Source organism: Symphalangus syndactylus, chromosome 1 (assembly GCF_028878055.3).
Source record: "Symphalangus syndactylus isolate Jambi chromosome 1, NHGRI_mSymSyn1-v2.1_pri, whole genome shotgun sequence".
NCBI lineage: Eukaryota > Metazoa > Chordata > Mammalia > Primates > Hylobatidae > Symphalangus > Symphalangus syndactylus.
In genome coordinates this window covers 88,892,570-88,913,298 of record NC_072423.2, presented here as the reverse complement: position 1 = coordinate 88,913,298, position 20,729 = coordinate 88,892,570, and the positions used below count along the sequence as shown (strand labels likewise).

General features: G+C 38.2%; 1 protein-coding gene and 1 long non-coding RNA gene across 2 annotated transcripts; one reads left to right on the top strand and one right to left on the bottom strand.

Moving 5' to 3' along the window:
• Positions 1 to 1,836: 1,836 nt before the first annotated feature.
• Positions 1,837 to 9,405, top strand: LOC129481308 (uncharacterized). Its single transcript, XR_008657347.2, has 3 exons — positions 1,837 to 1,893; positions 4,802 to 4,861; positions 9,343 to 9,405. It is a non-coding gene; the product is annotated as an uncharacterized lncRNA (long non-coding RNA).
• Positions 2,905 to 17,760, bottom strand: LOC129480892 (membrane-spanning 4-domains subfamily A member 5). The gene is made up of 5 exons (XM_055275452.2): positions 17,527 to 17,760; positions 16,441 to 16,569; positions 14,582 to 14,638; positions 13,115 to 13,267; positions 2,905 to 3,051 (listed from the first exon to the last, which is right to left on the bottom strand). The coding sequence occupies exons 1-4, from the start codon at positions 17,677 to 17,679 to the stop codon at positions 13,253 to 13,255; spliced, it is 354 nt and encodes a 117-aa protein (XP_055131427.2). The 5' UTR covers positions 17,680 to 17,760; the 3' UTR covers positions 2,905 to 3,051; positions 13,115 to 13,252.
• Positions 17,761 to 20,729: the final 2,969 nt, after the last annotated feature.

Here is a 20,729-nt window from a genome sequence, read left to right as displayed (position 1 = left end):
ATGGTTTTAGGTCTAACATGTAAGTCTTTAATCCAATTATGATGTTCTTTTGTGACTTGCTTTGTTTGCTCAACATTAAATGTGTAAAATTCATCTTTGTTGATTTGCTTCAAGTAATTTATTTTTGCCAGTATGTGGTCCTCCAGTAGGGAATGTGATGCAATTGATCTGTTCTCTGTCCATGGACATTTGAGGTATTGCAGGCAATCCTGCTCTGGAAACATTTGTACATGTCATATGTTGCACATGTACAAGAATTTGTCTTGCGTATATTAACTAGCAGTGGAATTGCTGGGTGATAAAGGATGTGTATCTTTACCTTTACTAGGGAATAGTTTTTAAAGTGGTTGTCTTCATTTACACTCATACCATTGTGGTAGGAGCGTTCCTTTCATTCCACAACTGCTTAAGAAATTGAATGCTTTTCATATATTAACCTTTGTTTTCTTCTCCTGTGAAATGGCTGTGCATGGCTTTGGACTAAGTTTTCATCAAGTTGTATTTTTCTGTTAATGTATAGGAGGATTTTATATATTCCATATCCCATTATTTTTGTTGGTTATTTGTGTTGCTAAAAGGCTTTGATTTGTAGCTGCTCTTGTCACACTTATGTAACATTCTTAATAACGACTAAGTGGGTCGTATCATTTCTTACTGGTACTATTCATGTTCTGGGATCTGTTTAAGAAATTCTTTACTACCTTGACCTTGTAAAGAAGTCTTCTATCTTTATTTCTAATAATTTTAACATTTCTTCTTTCTTTTGTTTTTTAAATTTTATTTTACGTTCAGGGGTACATGTGCAGATGTGTTATATAGGTAAGTGGCATGTCACGGGGATTTGATATACAGGTTACTTTGTCACCCAGGTAATAAGCATAGTACCCAATAGTAGTTTTTTTAACCTCACCCTCCTCCCATCCTCCACCCTCAAGGAGGCCCCAGTGCCTGTTGTTCCCTTCTTTGTGTCCATATGTACTCAATGTTTAGCTCCCACTTATAAGTGAGAACACATGCAGTATTTTCTTTTCAGTTCCTGTGTTAGTTTGCTTAGAATACTGGCCTCCAGCTTCATCTGTGTTGCTACAAAGGACGTTATCTCATTCTTTTCTATGGCTATGTAGTATTCCATGGTGTATATGTACCACATTTTCTTTATCCAGTCTACTGTTGATGGGCATTTAGGTTGATTCCACGTTTTTGCTATTGCAAATAGTGCTGCAATGAACACATATGTGCATATGTATTTATGGTAGAACCATTTATATTCCTTTGGGTATGTACCCAATAATGGGATTGCTGGGTTGAATAGTAATTTTGCTTTGAGTTCTTTGAGAAATTGCCAAACTGCTTTTTTTACAGTGGCAGAACTAATTTACATTCCCCCCAGAAGTGTATAAGCATTCCCTTTTCTCCACAACTTACATCTACTATTTTTTGACTTCAAGACAACATTTAAACCTAGTTCTGACTTAAAAGCCCAAGACTTTGCACCCTTAAATATATCTCAAGCCTCATACATCTGTACATCATTCAGTTGCCAAGTATTTTTCATCATAACCTAACTTCACTGAAGTAAAAAACTTACTTATTTTTCCTGCCATGTTGTATCCCTCACCTTCACAAATGCACCTATAACCTAAGCTGCTGCCAGCAAATAGTAGAAATGAAAGCCTGTTACTTAGTTTTTTGAGTATGCTGAGTTTTTTTTTCTATACCGTAAACAACATAGGATAATGGGATTTGAAGTTAGGGACCTTGACTCAAATCCTCTTTCTAAATCATACTCCTTTTGTGTTCTCAGAAAAGCTAACCACTTTGAGCTTCAATTTTTATACTATAACAAAAGACATATCTACCCTGAGGGCTGTCAGGACAAGTGAGATGATACAGGTAAGACCTCTAATACTTAGGAGGTATTCAGCCAGTGAGAGGCAATACTGTATAAGGTAGTGTTTCTCAAAGCGTGGTCTGGGATTTCCTGGGGTCCTTGAGACCTTTGTAGGTGCTCTATAAGTTCAAAACTATTTTTATAATAATACTAAGACCTTATTTCTCTTTTCACAAGTTTATAGTGGTATACTCCATAGGCTACAAAGCACGAGATATCATAACAGATTGAATGCAAAAGCTGTTAAGATAATCCAGAGGAAAATAGTCCCTTCCAAACTTTGCTTGGCATTGGAATTAAGACCTTGGATTCTGGAACAAACTGCTTGTTGATACTATGGCTCTGCAATTGCAAACTTTATGACCTTGAGCAAATTACTTACCCTCTCTGTGCTTCAGTTTCCTTTTCTGTAAAATGGATATAATAATACAATTCACCTCCTAGGACTTTTGTGAGATTAAATGAGTAACACCTATATAATACTTAGAATGATGCCTGGAATATAGTAGTGGTTCCACCAATATTTGCCCTCATTATTTTTACTATTGTTACTATTCTAGTTGATCAGCTCTTTAACATCAATGATCTTGCAGCATTAATGTAGAATTTGTGGGCCAAACCATTCCACCAACCAACTCATCTTTCCACACACCATTGGAGTAGGAGCCACTGGGTGGAGTCTCTTAGTGAAATCAGCAGGAGATGTCATCAACCAGAGAAGTTAGATGACTGGGTCACCCCAGGCCTTGGGCTTTGGTTCCTATCTTTGCAACACCACATTGCTGTCCTTTAGTTGAAATAATACATGACTAACAGAGGTGACAACACCAAGGTGACCATTTGATTTGGGGAGAGGGGCAGATGGCATTGCCAAGAGGCAGAATGTGCTTTATCAGTCAAAATGTCCCCAGAACCCCCTCACTTGAGCCACTCCCCTTTGCTTCAAAGAGTTCCCAGCCCTAAGATTCTATGTGTCCTTTGGCTTTCCCTTACAAGTGGAAGTCATTGCTAAATAATATTTTAACACTTCTTTATTCCCACAGTGCTAGTCAACAACATTGTTCACAATCACAGTCCTCTGAGTGGCACCCCAAAATTGAGAAGGGCAGAGAAATGAATAATTCAATAATGCTGAAAGTCATCAATGTAATCAAAATTCCCTGTAATAGAAGAAGAAGAAAAAAAATGAAGAGTCATGATGTTAGCACAGTAATGGTTTTTCTGATTATAGTAGTGATGCCCAGATAATAAAAGCTTTTCCACATATCTCAAGTGTATCTGATGCTTAGGAATCAAATTAGTGAAGGATTATGAGAGTATACATCTATTTTAGCATAGCATAGCATAGCATAGCATAGCATAGCATAGCATAGCATAGCATAGCATAGCATAGGATAGCATAGCATAGCATAGCATAGGATAGCTAGCATAGCATAGCATAGGATAGCTAGCATAGCATAGGATAGCTAGCACAGCATAGGATAGCATAGCATAGCATAGCATAGGATAGCATAGCATAGCATAGCATAGCATAGCATAGGATAGCTAGCATAGCATAGCATAGCATAGCATAGCATAGCATAGCATAGGATAGCATAGCATAGCATAGCATAGCATAGCATAGCATAGGATAGCTAGCATAGCATAGCATAGGATAGCTAGCATAGCATAGGATGGCTAGCACAGCATAGGATAGCATAGCATAGCATAGGATAGCATAGCATAGCATAGGATAGCATAGCATAACATAGCATAGCATAGTATAGCATAGGATAGCATAGCATAGCATAGCATAGGATAGCATAGCATAGCATAGCATAGCATATTATCTTTTTAGAGAAAGGCATATAAAATAATACATTTTTGATTTATATATGTAGGAAATAGTCCATTTTATAAATGCATAAAATGCAAAGAAATGCATATATAAAAGGTGGTCTAATGAAGGGGAAAGAAAGAAGGTGAAGAAACAGGAAAAGGAATTAAAAATAGAAAAGAAAAAGAGGGAGAAAAGAAAACTCTCTCAGTAAAAGAGAAAGCAAAAGAGACATAAGAAGCATGAGCTAGTAGTTCCACCGTTTTTTTTTTTTTTTTTTTTGTCTTTTTTTTTTTTTTTGAGACGGAGTTTCACTCTTATCAGCCAGGCTGGAGTACAATGGCAGGATCTCGGCTCACTGCAACCTCCAACTCCCAGGTTCAAGCGATTCTTCTGCCTCAGCCTCCCGAGTAGCTGGGATTACAGGCGCCCACCACCACACCCGGCTAGTTTTTGTATTTTTAGTAGAGACGGGGTTTCACCATGTTGGCAGGGCTGAACTCATGACCTCAGGTGATCCGCCCGCTTCAGCCTCCCAAAGTGCTGGGATTACAGGCATGAGCCACCGTGGCCCGGCCCCACCTGTGTTTTTTTCAATCACGGCAAAAGACCTTCAAAATATTTTGTATTTTGGCAACTATGAGCACAAATAGAGATACACATCTTGTCAGTAGCCCAGAGGCTGCACACCTGCACTTACCAGTTAAAGTCTGCAGTCTTCTGAGAGCTTTACTTTATACTTAGGTTGCAACGGTTAATATGGTTAACATCCTCCTAAAGCCTTATTTGTCTACTATATTTTAACTATAGGTTGAATAGCTATTTTAGAGCCACATGGTTTTTAATGGCCACATAATATTTCATGGTGTAGTTTGTCATCATTCATTTATTCTTTTGTGACAGGAACTGATTGATTTCCTCCTTTTTTCTGTGTTTTTTTGTTTGCTTGTTTTACCCCTCTGAACAATGCTGCAATAGCATTGTTGTACATATACCCTTATATATAGGTGGTTTAATTGCTGTAGAGATAGACATCTGGGTTAAAAGGTCTGTTTATCATTCAGGTAGGTAAATGTTGTCTCCTTGCTTCCCAGAATGGCAGTGACGTTGCACACTTCTACTCCAGATATACAAGAACATTGTTTTCACCACTGGTAAGTACCAGCCATAAATTATAACTCATTAATTTTTGCCAGTCTTGTGATGTAAATATTAGTTCATTGTTCAATTAATTGACATTTCCCTGACTATTAGTGAATTGGAGCATTATTGTATGTTCGGCCAGTATAGTTTCCTTTTTGTAAATTCCTTCCTCATATTCTTTATCTTTTAAAAAGAAAATTTTTTCTTGACTTCTTGTCGTTATATGCACTCTGCATATAAACACATGAAAATGTTGCTGTTATCTGCTTTAAAACTATATTTTCCATTTTTAACTATATCAAAGTTTATATATAAAGAAGTGTATTTTGGCCGTTTGCGCCAGCTCATGCCTGTAATCCTGGCACTTTGGGAGGCCGAGGCTGGTGGATTGCCTGAGCTCGGGAGTTTGAGACCAGCCTGGGCAACATGGTGAAACCCCATCTTTACTAAAATACAAAAAATTAGCTGGGCATGGCAGCATGAGCCTGTAATCTCAGCTACTCAGGAAGCTGAGACAAGAGAATCACTTGAAACTGGGAGATAGAGGTTGCAGTAAGCCGAGATCACATCACTGCACTCCAGCCTGGGCAACAGAGTGAGACTTCATCTCAAAAAAAAAAAAAAAAAAAAGAAGAAATGTATTTTATCTCTTTTTCTTTCCACGTCAAGTTATATCACATTTTTATCACCCCAGTAGGTTCTCTTGTGTCCCTTCCCAATCAATCCTCCCACTCTATTGAGAGTCAACCACCCTTCTGATTTCTAGCATCGTGTGTTAAATTTGCCTGTTTATTTTTTATCTGAAATTATTTGCCTCAGTATAATAAATTGAAATTCATTCCTGCTCCTCTGTGTGTCAGTAGGTTGTTCTTTTATATTGCTGAGAAGTATTCTATTATTTGAATAATTACCTTTTTTTAGCCATTTTGTTGTTGATAGAAATTTGAATTCCTGATCAGTTTAACTATAATGAATAGGACTGCTATAAACATTTTTGTATATATCATGACACATAAAGTAGGTGTATGATTAACTTTTTTAAAAACCACCAAATGGTTTTCCGAGGCGGTTGAACCATTTTCCATTTCCCATTTCCACCAAAAGGGTATAAAAGTTCCAGGTGCTTCACATTCCTTCCAACACCTGGTACTGGCGGTCCTTTTAATTAAAATGATTCTGGTGTGTGTGGAGTAGTGTCTTATTGTGATTTTAATTTGCATCTATCTGATGATTAATACTGTTGAGCACGTTCTCACATGCTCACTAGCCATTTATCTATCTTTCTTTGTGAAGTACTTGCTCAAGTCTTACTCTTTTTTTGGCCTTTTTATTATTGATTTTCAGGAGTGCTTAATATATTCCGGATGTGGGTCTTTTGTGAGAGAGATATATATATAGAGAGAGAGGAAATTTTCTCCCTTTCTGTGTTTTGGTAGTCCATTTTATTTTATTTTTCCCCTATAGTTAGTCCCTTTTATGTTTTATCTAAGAAAGCTTTGTCTACTCCCACGGTCGTGAAGATATTCTCCTAAGTTCCCTGCAGCCCACCCCCTCAAGCTTTATAGTTTAGGATTTCACATTTAGATGTATTGCTGATTGATGTTTGAATGTGAAATCAATTGTGTACTTCTGGTATCCACTGACTTGGCCACGGTATATTATCATATATTATGCTGAATTTGATTTTTTTAATATTTTATTTCAGATTTCTTCACAAAATTTACAAGATAGAGTTACCTGTAATTTTTAAATATTTTATAATGTCCTTATCATGTTTTCATGTCAAACTTGTGACAGCCTCACATGAATACTCGTGAGTTGGGAAGTGAATTGAAAGTATTCAGTTTAGTGTTGTTTCTTTTCTAAATGTTTGGAAGAATTAGTCCGCTCCTGCAAGGCTTTGCTTTTTCTTTTCTGAGAGAAAGTTTTAAATTATGTATTTGATTTTTTATTAGATATAAGACCAATCAGATATATACATTTTTTCCTGTGTTAGTCATGGCAGGTGGTTTTGCATACTTTTGGTAGGTAGGTTTTATAAGGAATTTCTCAGTTTCATCTAACGCATCAAATAATCTTTATGTTAATAATTTCCTCATATATTCTTGGCTATTGTATTTATAGTGATACACCTTCATTTCTGATAATGATAGTTTGTGTTTTCTCTTTTTTCTTTTTAAATATCTAGGGGTTTACCAATTTTATTAGTTTTTCAAACATCTATTTTTAGCTTTATTTTATCTATTGTTTGTGTTGTATTTCATTAGTTTTTATCTCTATTCTTTGTTATGTCTATTACAGAATACCATATCTCAATTCTTTCATTTTCTTTAAATTTAATTTTTTAATCTAATTTCTTGGCATGAATATTTAGATAATTTATTTTTTAGTCTATTTTCTTTCCCGATACTTGCCTTTGAGTTCATAAAGTTTCCTCAAAGAACACTTTAGTTGTAATCAATTTATACAAATATTTCTATTATTTTGTTTTTAATTTTTTTATGTCTATTGTAAATTCTTTGAGCCTTGTATAACTTAGAATTTCAAAACAGTTTTGAGGATTTTTTTTTGCCTTTTTAAAATTGACATTTAATTCAATTCCATTGTTTTCAGAGAATATACTGTGTATGATTTTAATCCTTTGAATTTTGTTGAGGCTTGTAGGCTCAGCACATGGCTAATTGTTGAAAATGGTCTAAGTGAAATCTCTCAATTGTGTCAGTTGTTTTTATTTCACTTTCATTGTGTTTTTGTTGTTGTTGTTGTTGTTGTTTTTGAGATGGAGTCTTGCTCTGTTGCCCAGGCTGGAGTGCAGTGGCGCAGTCCCGGCTCACTTCAACCTCCGCCTCCCAGGTTCAAGTGATTCTCCTGCTTTAGCTTCCTGAGCAGCTGGGATTAAAGCTGCCCACCACCACGCCCTGCTAATTTTTTTATTTTTAGTAGAGATGGTGTTTCACCATGTTGGCCAGCCTGGTCTCAAACTCCTGACCTCAAGTGATCCGCCCCCCTTGGCCTCCCAAAGTCCTGGGATTACAGGCCTGAGCCACCGCGCCTGGCTATTTCACTTTCATTTTTGAAGAACATTTTCACCAGGCCTAGAATTCTGGGTTGGCATTATTTTGCTTGAGCACTTTAAAGATGTAATTCTATTGTCTTCTCACTTCCATCAGTTAGTTAGATAGGAGGAATAAGTTCAAGAGATCTGTTGTACAGCGGGGTACCCATAGTTAATGACAGTATATTGTATTCTTTTTTTATTATTATTTTACTTTAAGTTTTGGGATACATGTGCAGGACGTGCAGGTTACACAGGTATACATGTGCAATGGTGGTTTGCTGCACTTATCAACCTGTCATCTAGGTTTTAAGCCCCACATGCATTAGGTATTTTGTTCTAATGCTCTCCCTCCCCTTGTCCCACTAACCCCCAACAGGCCCTGGTGTGTGATATTCCCTTCCCTGTGTCCATGTCTTCTCATTGTTCAACTCTCACTTATGAGTGAGAACATGAGGTGTTTGGTTTTCTGTTCCTGTGTTAGTTTGCTGAGAATGATGGCTATTGTATTCTTAAAAGTGCAAAGATAGTGAATGTTAAGTGTTCTCACTGCAAAAGTGATAACTATGGGAGGTAATGCCTTTGTTAATTAGCTAGATTTAAACATTCCACAATGCATATATGTACTTCAAAATATGTTATACATGATAAATACATATGATTTTATCTGTCAATTAAAAATGTCAGTTGACAGTATTATAATTGTAGTTATTTGGTGTAGTGTTCGTCCTATATATGACATTTAGGTCAATTTTATCAATTATATTCAACATTCTATAATTTTATGGTCTGTCTACATATTCTTTCAGTTGCTGAGAAATGTGTGCTAAAATTTCTCATGATGATTTTAGCTTTCTGTACTCATTCAGCTGAGTTAGCTTTTCCTTTTGGCTTTGACTTATTAGGAGCATTCAAACCTAGAAATGTAATATTTCTCTTGTGGATCGACCCTTTTATTATAGAAAGTCCCCTATTATATGTTTAGCAATGCTTCTTGCCTTAAATCTATTTGTTTGTTACTAGTGTAGCTGTTTCTTGTAAACAGAATGCAGTTATGTTTTGTTTTTTTAAATTCTTATTTACCGGGATCATCTTTTTTTAAATTTTAATTTTTTAAATTTTCTATTTTTATGGGTACATAATAGTTTTACACAGAAAATCTTCTAGTTCACTTTCTTTTATTTTATATTCCCTGAGGTATTTTAAAGTTTATCATTTATTTCTTAAAACATGATAAATATTGTGGTTTTAAAATCTCTTCTAATATGCTTAGTATCAGAAATTTACGGGTGATACTGCTTTTGCTATATTCTGTTTCCATTAGTTGTTATTTGCATTGTCTTATTTCTTTTTATGCCTCTTTTGAGTGCTTACTGTTAATTTTCAATGGAAAATTTGATGGGAATTTATTAAGATTAATGAATGTTTTTCTCCTAGATAGACTTTGGTTTTGCTTCTGCCAGTTACCAGGGGCACCACATACCAAGACCAAATTCAGGTAAAGCATTCTTGCCTCATCCAGTTTATGCCTAGCAAAGGTCAGTGGGGATTGGGGCGTGCAAGGAGGTTGTCAACGGGTTTGGCCTGTGGCCACACTTCTCAAATACTTTTTCTTTTTAAACTTTGTTCAGCGACTCTTTTGCTATTTTGGGGCAGGGTACTTTGTATATCTTTTTGCCCTTACCTGAAGAGCGTAGTAGCCTATCAAAGACCTAGTTTAATATGGAGAAAATCTCTCTTTTCTTTTTTTTTTAAATTATTATTATACTTTAAGTTTTAGGGTACATGTGCACAATGTGCAGGTTTGTTACATATGTATCCATGTGCCATGTTGGTGTGCTGCACCCGTTAACTCGTCATTTAGCATTAGGTATATCTCCTAATGCTGTCCCTCCCCTCTCGCCCCACCCCACAACAGTCACTGGAGTGTGATGTTCCCCTTCCTGTGTCTGTGTGTTCTCATTGTTCAATTCCCACCTATGAGTGAGAACATGCGGTGTTTGGTTTTTTGTCCTTGGGATAGTTTACTGAGAATGATGTTTTCCAGTTTCATCCATGTCCCTTCAAAGGACATGAACTCATCATTTTTTATGGCTGCATAGTATTCCATGGTGTATATGTGCCACATTTTCTTAATCCAGTCTATCCTTGTTGGACATTTGGGTTGGTTCCAACTCTTTGCTATTGTGAATAGTGCCGCAATAAACATACGTGTGCATGTGTCTTTATAGCAGCATGACTTATAGTCCTTTGGGTATATCCCCAGTAATGGGATGGCTGGGTCAAATGGTATTTCTAGTTCTAGATCCCTGAGGAATCACCACACTGACTTCCACAATGGTTGAACTAGTTTACAGTCCCACCAACAGTGTAAAAGTGTTCCTATTTCTCCACATCCTCTCCAGCACCTGTTGTTTCCTGACTTTTTAATGATTGCCATTCTAACTGGTGTGAGATGGTATCTCATTGTGGTTTTGATTTGCATTTCTCTGATGGCCAGTGTTGATGAACATTTTTTCATGTGTTTTTTGGCTGCATAAATGTCTTCTTTTGAGAAGTGTCTGTTCATATCCTTCGCCCACTTTTTGATGGGGTTGTTTGTTTTTTTCTTGTAAATTTGTTTGAGTTCATTGTAGATTCTGGATATTAGCCCTTTGTCAGGTGAGTAGGTTGCAAAAATTTTCTCCCATTTTGTAGGTTGCCTGTTCACTCTGATGGTAGTTTCTTTTGCTGTGCAGAAGCTCTTTAGTTTAATTAGATCCCATTTGTCAATTTTAGCTTTTTTTGCCATTGCTTTTGGTGTTTTAGACATGAAGTCCTTACCCATGCCTATGTCCTGAATGGTATTGCCTAGGTTTTCTTCTAGGGTTTTTATTGTTTTAGGTCTAACATGTAAGTCTTTAATCCATCTTGAATTAATTTTTGTATAAGGTGTAAGGAAGGGATCCAGTTTCAGCTTTCTACATATGGCTAGCCAGTTTTCCCAGCACCATTTATTAAATAGGGAATCCTTTTCCCATTTCTTGTTTTTGTCAGGTTTGTCAAAGATCAGGTAGTTGTAGATATGCAGCATTATTTCTCAGGGCTCTGTTCTGTTCCATTGATCTATGTCTCTGTTGTGGTTCCAGTACCATGCTGTTTTGGTTACTGTAGCCTTGTAGTATAGTTTGAAGTCAGGTAGCGTGATGCCTCCAGCTTTGTTCTTTTGGCTTAGGATTGACTTGGCGATGTGGGCTCTTTTTTGATTCCATATGAACTTTAAAGTAGTTTTTTTTCCAACTCTGTGAAGAAAGTCATTGGTAGCTTGATGGGGATGGCATTGAATCTATAAATTACCTAGGGCAGTATGGCCATTTTCACAATATTGATTCTTCCAACCCATGAGCATGGAATGTTCTTCCATTTGTTTGTATCCTCTTATTTCATTGAGCAGTGGTTTGTAGTTCTCCTTGAAGAGGTCCTTCACATCCCTTGTAAGTTGGTTTCCTAGGTATTTTATTCTCTTTGAAGCAATTGTGAATGGGAGTTCACTCATGATTTGGCTCTCTGTTTGTCTGTGATTGGTGTACAAGAATGCTTGTGATTTTTGTACATTGATTTTGTATCCTGAGACTTTGCTGAAGTTGCTTATCAGCTTAAGGAGATTTTGGGCTGAGACAATGGGGTTTTCTAGATATACAATCATCATGTCATCTGCAAACAGGGACAATTTGACTTCCTCTTTTCCTAATTGAATACCTTTTATTTCCTTCTCCTGCCTGATTGCCCTGGCCAGAACTTCCAACACTATGTTGAACAGGAGGGGTGAGAGAGGGCATCCCTGTCTTGTGCCAGTTTTCAAAGGGAATGCTTCCAGTTTTTGCCCATTCAGTATGATATTGGCTATGGGTTTGTCATAGATAGCTCTTATTATTTTGAGATACGTCCCATCAATACCTAATTTATTGAGAGTTTTTAGCATGAAGGGTTATTGAATTTCGTCAAAGGCCTTTTCTGCATCTATTGAGATACTTATGTGGTTTTTGTCTTTGGTTCTGTTTATATGCTGGATTACATTTATTGATTTGCGTATGTTGAACCAGCCTTGCATCCCAGGGATGAAGCCCACTTGATCATGGTGTATAAGCTTTTTGATGTGCTGCTGGATTTGGTTTGCCAGTATTTTATTGAGGATTTTTGCATCAATGTTCATCAAGGATATTGGTCTGAAATCTCTCTTAAGTCTTTATACCTTAAGTGGACGTGAAACCTTGACTTCTTTCTCTTTCAGTTCACATGAGCCAGGTATTGGATTCCAAATAAGCATCACTGGCAAATGATGCTTATGGTCTGAAGGCATAAGTAGCTTTCATGCTCTTCAGAATTCCACTTGTAAATTTCAGGTTGCAGGCTTTCATCTAAAAATTGATCTAGTAGTTCCGGCTGACCTTTCAGCTTTTTAATGCCTTTAAGGTTGTTTTATTTTTTAATAAAAAAAACTTCTGTTTTCAGAGAAGAGTTGATCCACATAGCCATAGCCATACTTAACCATTACCAAAATCAGTTTCCCTATTTTCTGCTCTCGAGTCCTGCTTTCTGTGGACCTGGTGCATTCAAATGTTAAGTATTTCTTAGGCTCTGCCATAGGAAATATCTTCTAATATGACCCCCCCTTTGCCTTAGATGGTGGGTTTTCAATTTCCTCAGCAATTTTTGATGTGTTTGGTAACTCTTTTTCTCTCCATGTGGATCAAACCTTTTACATTCTTTTACACTAACCTTAGTGGTATTTTGGAAGCAGCTAAAATAAATGCCCCTTTTCAGTCTTATCATGCTTTATCAGAAGTTCAGCCTGTTAAAACCAAATCAAGAGCTGTAAAAACATGCCACTGTGATTCTAATGTACATGTAGGACTATAAACTACAGCCATACTGCTGTACCTTTATTTTTTTAGTATATCATTTTATATTTGTTTCATACTGATTTGTGTATATGTTTTATCTCTTGTGCTCCTGTGAATTCCTAAAGGTAGGAGTTATAATGTGTTTATTTTTCTCTTCCACAATGCCTGGTGTAATGTCTATCAAATATTATGGATTTCATAAATGTTTGTCAATAAAAGAAAATACATGTGTATCCACAACGTGATCTGAATGGTGCTGATTGAGTGCTAATAAATATTTTCTATTAAGCCGTTTACTCATCACTCTGTAAATGCAACATACTTACCAAGAACAGGACAGTAACAGCCTTACACTGACTATTTTGGTGAGAATAACCACAAATGTAGTTTTGGTCTAGGATGAAACCAAATGTGAGGAGAATGATTCCAGCTATTGCTCCCAGGGCACTAAGAAAATTCATTATTCAGCTTAATATTATCTGAAATAGAATAAGAACATAACAATGTGACTGGGGCCCAGCCTGTACTACAAACAAAGAAATGAGTGTGGAGAATGGAGAGCAGGATGTTAGTCACAGCATCTTAATGCCACGAGGCAGCTCTGTGATCCTATGCGAATTGCTTCACATCTTTGGGCTTCAGGCCTTCATCTACACAATGAGGGGATCTTGTGAACTTTTAGTAACCTTTCCATTCCCCATATTCTATGCCAAGTTAGCTCTTATTCAGTTGGGAGGAAGGGTATGCCTGTGACAACTGCATTTTGATTCTCTGGTAAAAGTCATGGTCTATTTACATTTTTGTTTTAAGACTCCTGTGTTTAACTAAATGCTGCACTTCTCTGCCATTTTTAATTTCTCCCTAAAGTGACAAACTAAGGATTTTCAGTCCTTTGCTAAAATCATGTGTTGGCATAGTAATATCTCATGTCTTCAATTCTTTGAGTAAAGTAAAAATATTCTACTTATAATTTATCTATAACTTTACATTCAGTGGCACTGTATTCTTTATTTTGAGATTCTGTTTATGGTTTAATTAGATTGTCTACAGTTTGCCTTTCATATGTGTCAAAGTAGTGCCTGTCAAAGTGCCTGGTATGCTGTAAATACCCAGAAAACAAAAAAGAATGAATAAGTAACTGGAATATTGAAATAATTCTGCCATTAATTGGCTGGGAATTTGGACAAGCCATTTAACGATTGTAAGCCTCAGTGTCTTCATACATAAAATAAGAGCTAAACTAGATGACCTGGAGAAACTTTCTCCTCTGGCATAGTGGGTTATAATTCTAGGAAAACAGGAAGCAAATGCTGTTTATTGGTATCAATACTTCATAGTTTGTGGAATTATGGTGACCTAATGATTTTACAAATTTTTTTCAAGGCCAGGATAAATTATTTGAAAGTTATACATTTTTAATAAAGTGGAAATAGTGAAAATGTAACTCATTACTCTTTTTTTTTTTTTTTTTTTTTTTGAGAGGGAGTCTTGTTCCGTTGCCCAGGCTGGGGCGCAGTGGCACGATCACGGCTCACTGCAACCTCTGCCTCCCGGGTATAAGCAATTCTCCTGCCTCAGCCTCCCGAGTAGCTGGACTACAGGTGTGTGCCACCACACCTGGCTAATTTTGTATTTTTAGTAGAGATGGGGTTTCACCATGTTGGCCAGGCTGGTCTCAAACTCCTGACCTCGTGATCCAGCCACCTCAGCCTCCCAAAGTGCTAGGATTACAGGCGTGAGCCACTGTGCCTGGCTACAAAATATATTTTTAATAAAGTAGGAATATAACTCACCAGAGTTTCTGTGGTTTTTCTTTTCAGTGCAATTAGGAAGGCTCCAGAATTAATGAACTGTTAAGAGGAATAAATATGTTAATGATGGCCATGTTTAGCTGATGTTGAGTTCTTACAGAATAAACTTCTATGCATTTCTTTTACATGCCCACCTTCTAAGTTCACACACTCCTCAGGTCAGTGAGAAAGGTGAGTTGCTTTATATGACTTTCCACAAATGGAATAGTGGACAAAACACTGGTCTGGAAATCTCCTTTAGCCCTAACTATTTATTTGAACTTGAACATTTTTTTTTTTTAACCACGGCTTTGGTTTACTCATCCATGTTCCTTTTATACCTATTGTGGACTTAGCTTTGATCTGATGACAAAGGGATGTCAAGTCAGTTTACAATCGTTAAGATTGGATTCCATCTTACTACAATCCAGTGTGTTCTCTTGGATGGGAACATAAGGTGGGGCTGCAGTGAATCTGCTGGTAGTTCTTAAATATCTCCAAGATTTTTCTTGGAAGTGGGTCACACGTGGTAGCATTGTTGTCTAGTGGAAATTTCAAGTCTGATTACAGCACATCCATGTTTAAATTTCCAGCCCTTTCATGGGTATTTTCCAGCCTCATCTCTCCACCCTCACTCCCTGTGCTGAACTCTTTTTTTTTTTTTTTTTTTTTTTTGAGACAGAGTCTTGCTCTTTTGCCCAGGCCATACTGCAGTGGTGCTATCTCGGCTCACTGCAAGCTCTGCCTCCCGGGTTCACGCCATTCTCCTGCCTCAGCCTCCCGAGTAGCTGGGACTATAGGCGCCCACCACCACGCCTGGCTAATTTTTTGTATTTTTAGTAGAGACGGGGTTTCACCGTGTTAGCCAGGATGATCTCGATCTCCTGACCTTGTGATCTGCCCGCCTCGGCCTCCCAAAGTGCTGGGATTACAGGCGTGAGCCACCGCGCCCAGCCTGTGCTGAACTCCTATAGTTCACATAATAGAAAATGCTCTCTAATACCTTCAGCCTTTGCTCATATTTCTCTCTTGGCATGCAACAAGACATCCCTAATCCTTACACTCGGGCATCCCAACTCCCATCTTCTGTGTGTGTCCTCACCTGATTAACCATTCACCCTTTAAAACTTGGTCAAGCTGGAAATGTCCCTGGGTGTTGTCCCCTCTGTTTTGTTGGTGCCTTTCCTATGGAGGCAGCCCCTGTGTTTATTCTCCCTCATCACACCCTATGTTAATTGTCTGACTCCTCACTCAACTGAGACCTTGAGCTCAGGCACTGCTTTCTTTTCCCTGAATCCATTGCCGTGCCCATTATCTGGCACTAAATTAGGTCCTAAGTTAATGTTTATTGATTGTGACTACATTGGGTTTAATAAATACCTCTTTGCAGCTCAAAAGGTATATCTGAGAAACCCTTCCCACTTCACTTCTGTAAAGAATAAATTGCTCCTTCATCTCTGCTTACATAAGCATTTCCTGCACCTCTGTGATAACATTTATCACACTGCCTTGAAGTGATCTGTTTACATGTTTTCTTGCTAGGCTGAGAGGTCTTTGGGGGAGAGGCTCATTGCCTTTCTCTGTGTATCTGGTTTATAATAAATAGTAACTAATTTCACATGAATGAATAGCCAAATAAACAACTGCAAGCCTCAAAAGAAATATTCCCAAATGAACTTCAAGACCTAATGATGGAATATCAGTGACTGTGATGAACTAATGGGGAAATAATTTCAACAAGGTTAGTTTTTTGCACTTTTGAAAGCATATCGTACAACTGGATCTAGCTTATTTCATTGCGAAGAATTCCCTAACATCCTGGTTGGCATGGCTTCAAATTGAACTTGATTGACTATACTCACCAAAACAGAGTCCCAGAATGGATATCCTGAAAGAAATATAAAGGGAAACCTTGGATATGGTTTTAACAAGGTGAAAAGGAAGATAACTCCAAAAGAAAAGGTCATAATTCCAAACAGGATCTGGATAGTCTGCAAATAGAGGAAAAAGTCATGGTGAGGAAAAGCAAAGTGATAGTTTCCCTTCTGTTTAGAAGATCTTCTTTTGGTCAAAAGGATTTGGCAATTACTGTCTTTGGTAATCAGGGGAAGAATAATAGAAGTCCCTTTATGATGCTCCTGGGTACTTCCTTAATTCCTCTATCTGGTATTTGGTGATAGGTAAAATGATCTAAATCAGTGCTCCTGAAAATGTGGTCCATGGATTGGCAACATCAGGATCACTTGGGAGCTAGAAATGCGAACTATCAGGCCCTATCCCATACTTACTGAACAGTCTCCAGGTGAGGCTGGGAAACCTGTGTCTTCGTAAGTTCTTCGGCTCTTTAGCCCATAAATGTGAATGTTTGAGAAACACTGAATTCTAAATGAGTATACCAGGCTGGCCTCAAGCGGAATTGGACTGTGAGGAGCCCCGCCTGGAGATGGCCAATTCTCTGAGCCTGTTGAGGTATTGTCACACTCTCAGGCCCAGAGGACTCCCCATCTCTTCGGGTTTTTTTTTTTTTCTGTCCCTCTCTGAGCCACTCATGTGATGCACTGTGACACCAAGCAATGGTTTGACAAGTGCTGGGGAAAACTAATGAGGACAATATACAAAAATGGAAGGTGTACAACGTGTGAGTCTATGTGCTCCCTTCTCTTCTTCTCAGTCCGCCTTCTCAGTCTGAGTAATCTCATTTACTGCCATAGCAACTATCACTTTTTAAGTAGGTGAGTCCTAAATGATAGCATTTTTTGTCAAGTCCAGACCCACATGATTCATTCTTGTCAAACATCCTCTCTCAAATGTCCCACCAACACTCTATATTCACATTGTCTTAAAGAAGAATTGGAATGGGCTCCTACCTTCAAACATGTGCCAACAGATAATGTCCCTAGCCTTTCCCCTGCCTCAGTAGAATATACACAGGGGCAAGTCTTACTCACCCCTAAGATTTTCATTTTTGTAGCAAATAATTTTTGCAAGGGGCTTTGAGTTGAAAAGGTCGTGGTTGAAAGTTCTGTGGACTCATATTCCGGAGCAGTGATTTCTGGAGGAAATACCAGAAACACCGGACCATGTGCGGTGCTTGAATCCATTATGGTGTCGGTGATAATTTGAAAGGAGATGATTTAGTTGGTACTTCAGTCTAGACCATGTTCTTTTCTTGTGCTGAGGCTGCCTGGAGCACTGGCATTGTTTGCTTTGTCTTGGAATTATAGAACCATAGAGTCACAGAGTCATAGAATCTCAGGACTGCTCAAGATCCAAGACGGCTATAAGTAAAATGCCTGGGACTGGGGATCAGAGAACCTGACAAGTAGTCCTGGTTTGGTTAGGAGTTTACTGTGACTTTTGGCAAGTCACGTCCCCCTCTCCTGGTTTCTGATTCCTCATATATACATTGACCAAATTGGACTAGATGATTGACATATAAAGACATTTTAGGGACCGCACGCGGTGGCTCACGCCTGTAATCCCAGCGCTTTGGGAGGCTGAGGCAGGCGGATCACCTGAGGTCAGGAGTTAAGAGACAAGCCTGGACAACATGGTGAAACCCCATCTCTACTAAAAATATGAAAAATTAGCTGGGTGTGGTGGCACTGCCTGTAGTCCCAGCTACTCGGGAGGGAGGCCGAGGCATGAGAATCGCTTGAACCCAGGAGGCGGAGGTTTCCTTGAGCTGAAATTGCACCACTGCACTCCAGCCTGGGCAACAGAGCAAGACTCTGTCTCAAAAAAAAAAAAGGACATTTTAGTTACCAAATGGCAACTAGATACACATTTATTCCAGTTCCCTATCTTCAGACACAGGTAGAACGCAAAATCTCTCAGGCCACGAAACAAATTAACCACTTCTGGAAGTATATATAACATCCATTTTTCCTGTCACTTTGTGGTTTTGCCACCTGATTTAAGTAGCATTAGCTGTGTAACAAATCCCTCAAAATGTATTTACTTCCAGAGCCACCATCGACTTTTGTTTACACATCTGTGGGTCCTGTGTGTGGTCTGTCTCATTTGAGGCTGCTCAGCACTTCTCTACCAGGCTCTCTCATGCAACTGAGGTCACCTGGTGGAGTGTCCAATTACATGAATTAGGATGGCCTCAGTCATGTCTCTGGCAGTTGGCAGACTCTTGGTTCTCTTCCAATTCACAAATACTTTTCAAACCTCTGCTGAGTCATGTGTGCTAATGTCATAATGGCCAATCAAGTTTCATAGACAACGCAGATTCAAGGGTTAAGAAAATAGGCCCCCTAATCTCTTCATGGGAGGATCTATACTTTCATCTTGAAAGGACAAGAATGAAGGGAAGGGAACAATTTGTGTCTATTTTATTATTATTATTATTATACTTTAAGTTTTAGTGTGCATGTGCACAATGTGCAGGTTTGTTACATATGTATACATGTGCCATGTTGGTGTGCTGCACCCATTAACTCGTCATTTAGCATTAGGTATATCTCCTAATGCTATTCCTCCCCGCTCCTCCCACCCCACAACAGTCCCTGGTGTGTGATGTTCCCCTTCCTGTGTCCATGTGTTCTCATTGTTCAATTCCCATCTATGAGTGAGAACATGTGGTGTTTAGTTTTTTGTCCTTCTGATAGTTTGCTGAGAATGATGGTTTCCAGCTTCATCCATGTCCCTACAAAGGACATGAACTCATCATTTTTTATGGCTGCATAATATTCCATGGTGTATATGTGCCACATTTTCTTAATGAAGTCTATCATTGTTGGACATTTGGCTTGGTTCCAAGTCGCTGCTATTGTGAATAGTGCCGCAATAAACATACGTGTGCATGTGTCTTTATAGCAGCATGATTTATAATCCTTTGGGTATATACCCAGTAATGGGATGGCTGGGTCAAATGGTATTTCTAGTTCCAGATCCCTGAGGAATCGTCACACCAACTTCCACAATGGTTGAACTAGTTTACAGTCCCACCAACAGTGTAAAAGTGTTCCTATTTCTCCACATCCTCTCCAGCACCTGTTGTTTCCTGACTTTTTAATGATCGCCATTCTAACTGGTGTAAGATGGTATCTCACTGTGGTTTTGATTTGCATTTCCCTGATGGCCAATGATGATCAGCATTTTTTCATGTGTTTTTTGGCTGCATAAATGTCTTCTTTTGAGAACTGTGTGTTCATATCCTTTGCCCACTTTTTGATGGGGTTGTTTGTTTTTTTCTTGTAAATTTGTTTGAGTTCATTGTAGATTCTGGATATTAGCCCTTTGTCAGGTGAGTAGGTTGCAAAAATTTTCTCCCATTCTGTAGGTTGCCTGTTCAAACTGGTGGTGGTTTCTTTTGCTATGCAGAAGCTCTTTAGTTTAATTACATCCCATTTGTCAATTTTGGCTTTTTTTGCCATTGCTTTTGGTGTTTTAGACATGAAGTCCTTGCCCATGCCTATGTCCTGAATGGTATTGCCTAGGTTTTCTTCTAGGGTTTTTATGGTTTTAGGTCTAACATGTAAGTCTTTAATCCATCTTAAATTAATTTTTGTATAAGGTGTAAGGAAGGGATCCAGTTTCAGCTTTCTACATATAGCAAGCCAGTTTTCCTAGCACCATTTATTAAATAGGGAAGCCTTTTCCCATTGCTTGTTTTTGTCAGGTTTGTCAAAGATCAGATAGTTGTAGATATGCGGCATTATTTCTGAGGGCTCTGTTCTGTTCCATTGGTCTATAGCTCTGTTTTGGTACCAGTACCATGCTGTTTTGGTTACTGTAGCCTTGTAGTATAGTTTGAAGTCAGGTAGCGTGATGCCTCCAGCTTTGTTCTTTTGGCTTAGGATTGACTTGGCAATGCGGGCTCTTTTTTGGTTCCATATGAACTTTAGTTTTTTCCAATTCTGTGAAGAAAGTCATTGGTAGCTTGATGGGGATGGCATTGAATCTATAAATTACCTTGGGCAGTATGGCCATTTTCACGATATTGATTCTTCCAACCCATGAGCATGGAATGTTCTTCCATTTGTTTGTATCCTCTTTTATTTCAATGAGCAGTGGTTTGTAGTTCTCCTTGAAAAGGTCCTTCACGTCCCTTGTAAGTTAGATTCCTAGGTATTTTATTCTCTTTGAAGCAATTGTGAATGAGAGTTCACTTATGATTTGGTTCTCTGTTTGTCTGTTATTG

What these genes read in the sequence shown, in the direction of transcription:
- LOC129480892 (XM_055275452.2), bottom strand. Translation starts at nt 17,679, where the DNA reads ATGGATTCAAGCACCGCACATGGTCCGGTGTTTCTGGTATTTCCTCCA. An exon ending in CAAAAATGAAAATCTTAGGG is followed by an intron (nt 16,570 to 17,526) that starts GTGAGTAAGACT and finishes CTCTATTTGCAG; the next exon opens with ACTATCCAGATCCTGTTTGG. An exon ending in CATTCTGGGACTCTGTTTTG is followed by an intron (nt 14,639 to 16,440) that starts GTGAGTATAGTC and finishes TCCTCTTAACAG; the next exon opens with TTCATTAATTCTGGAGCCTT.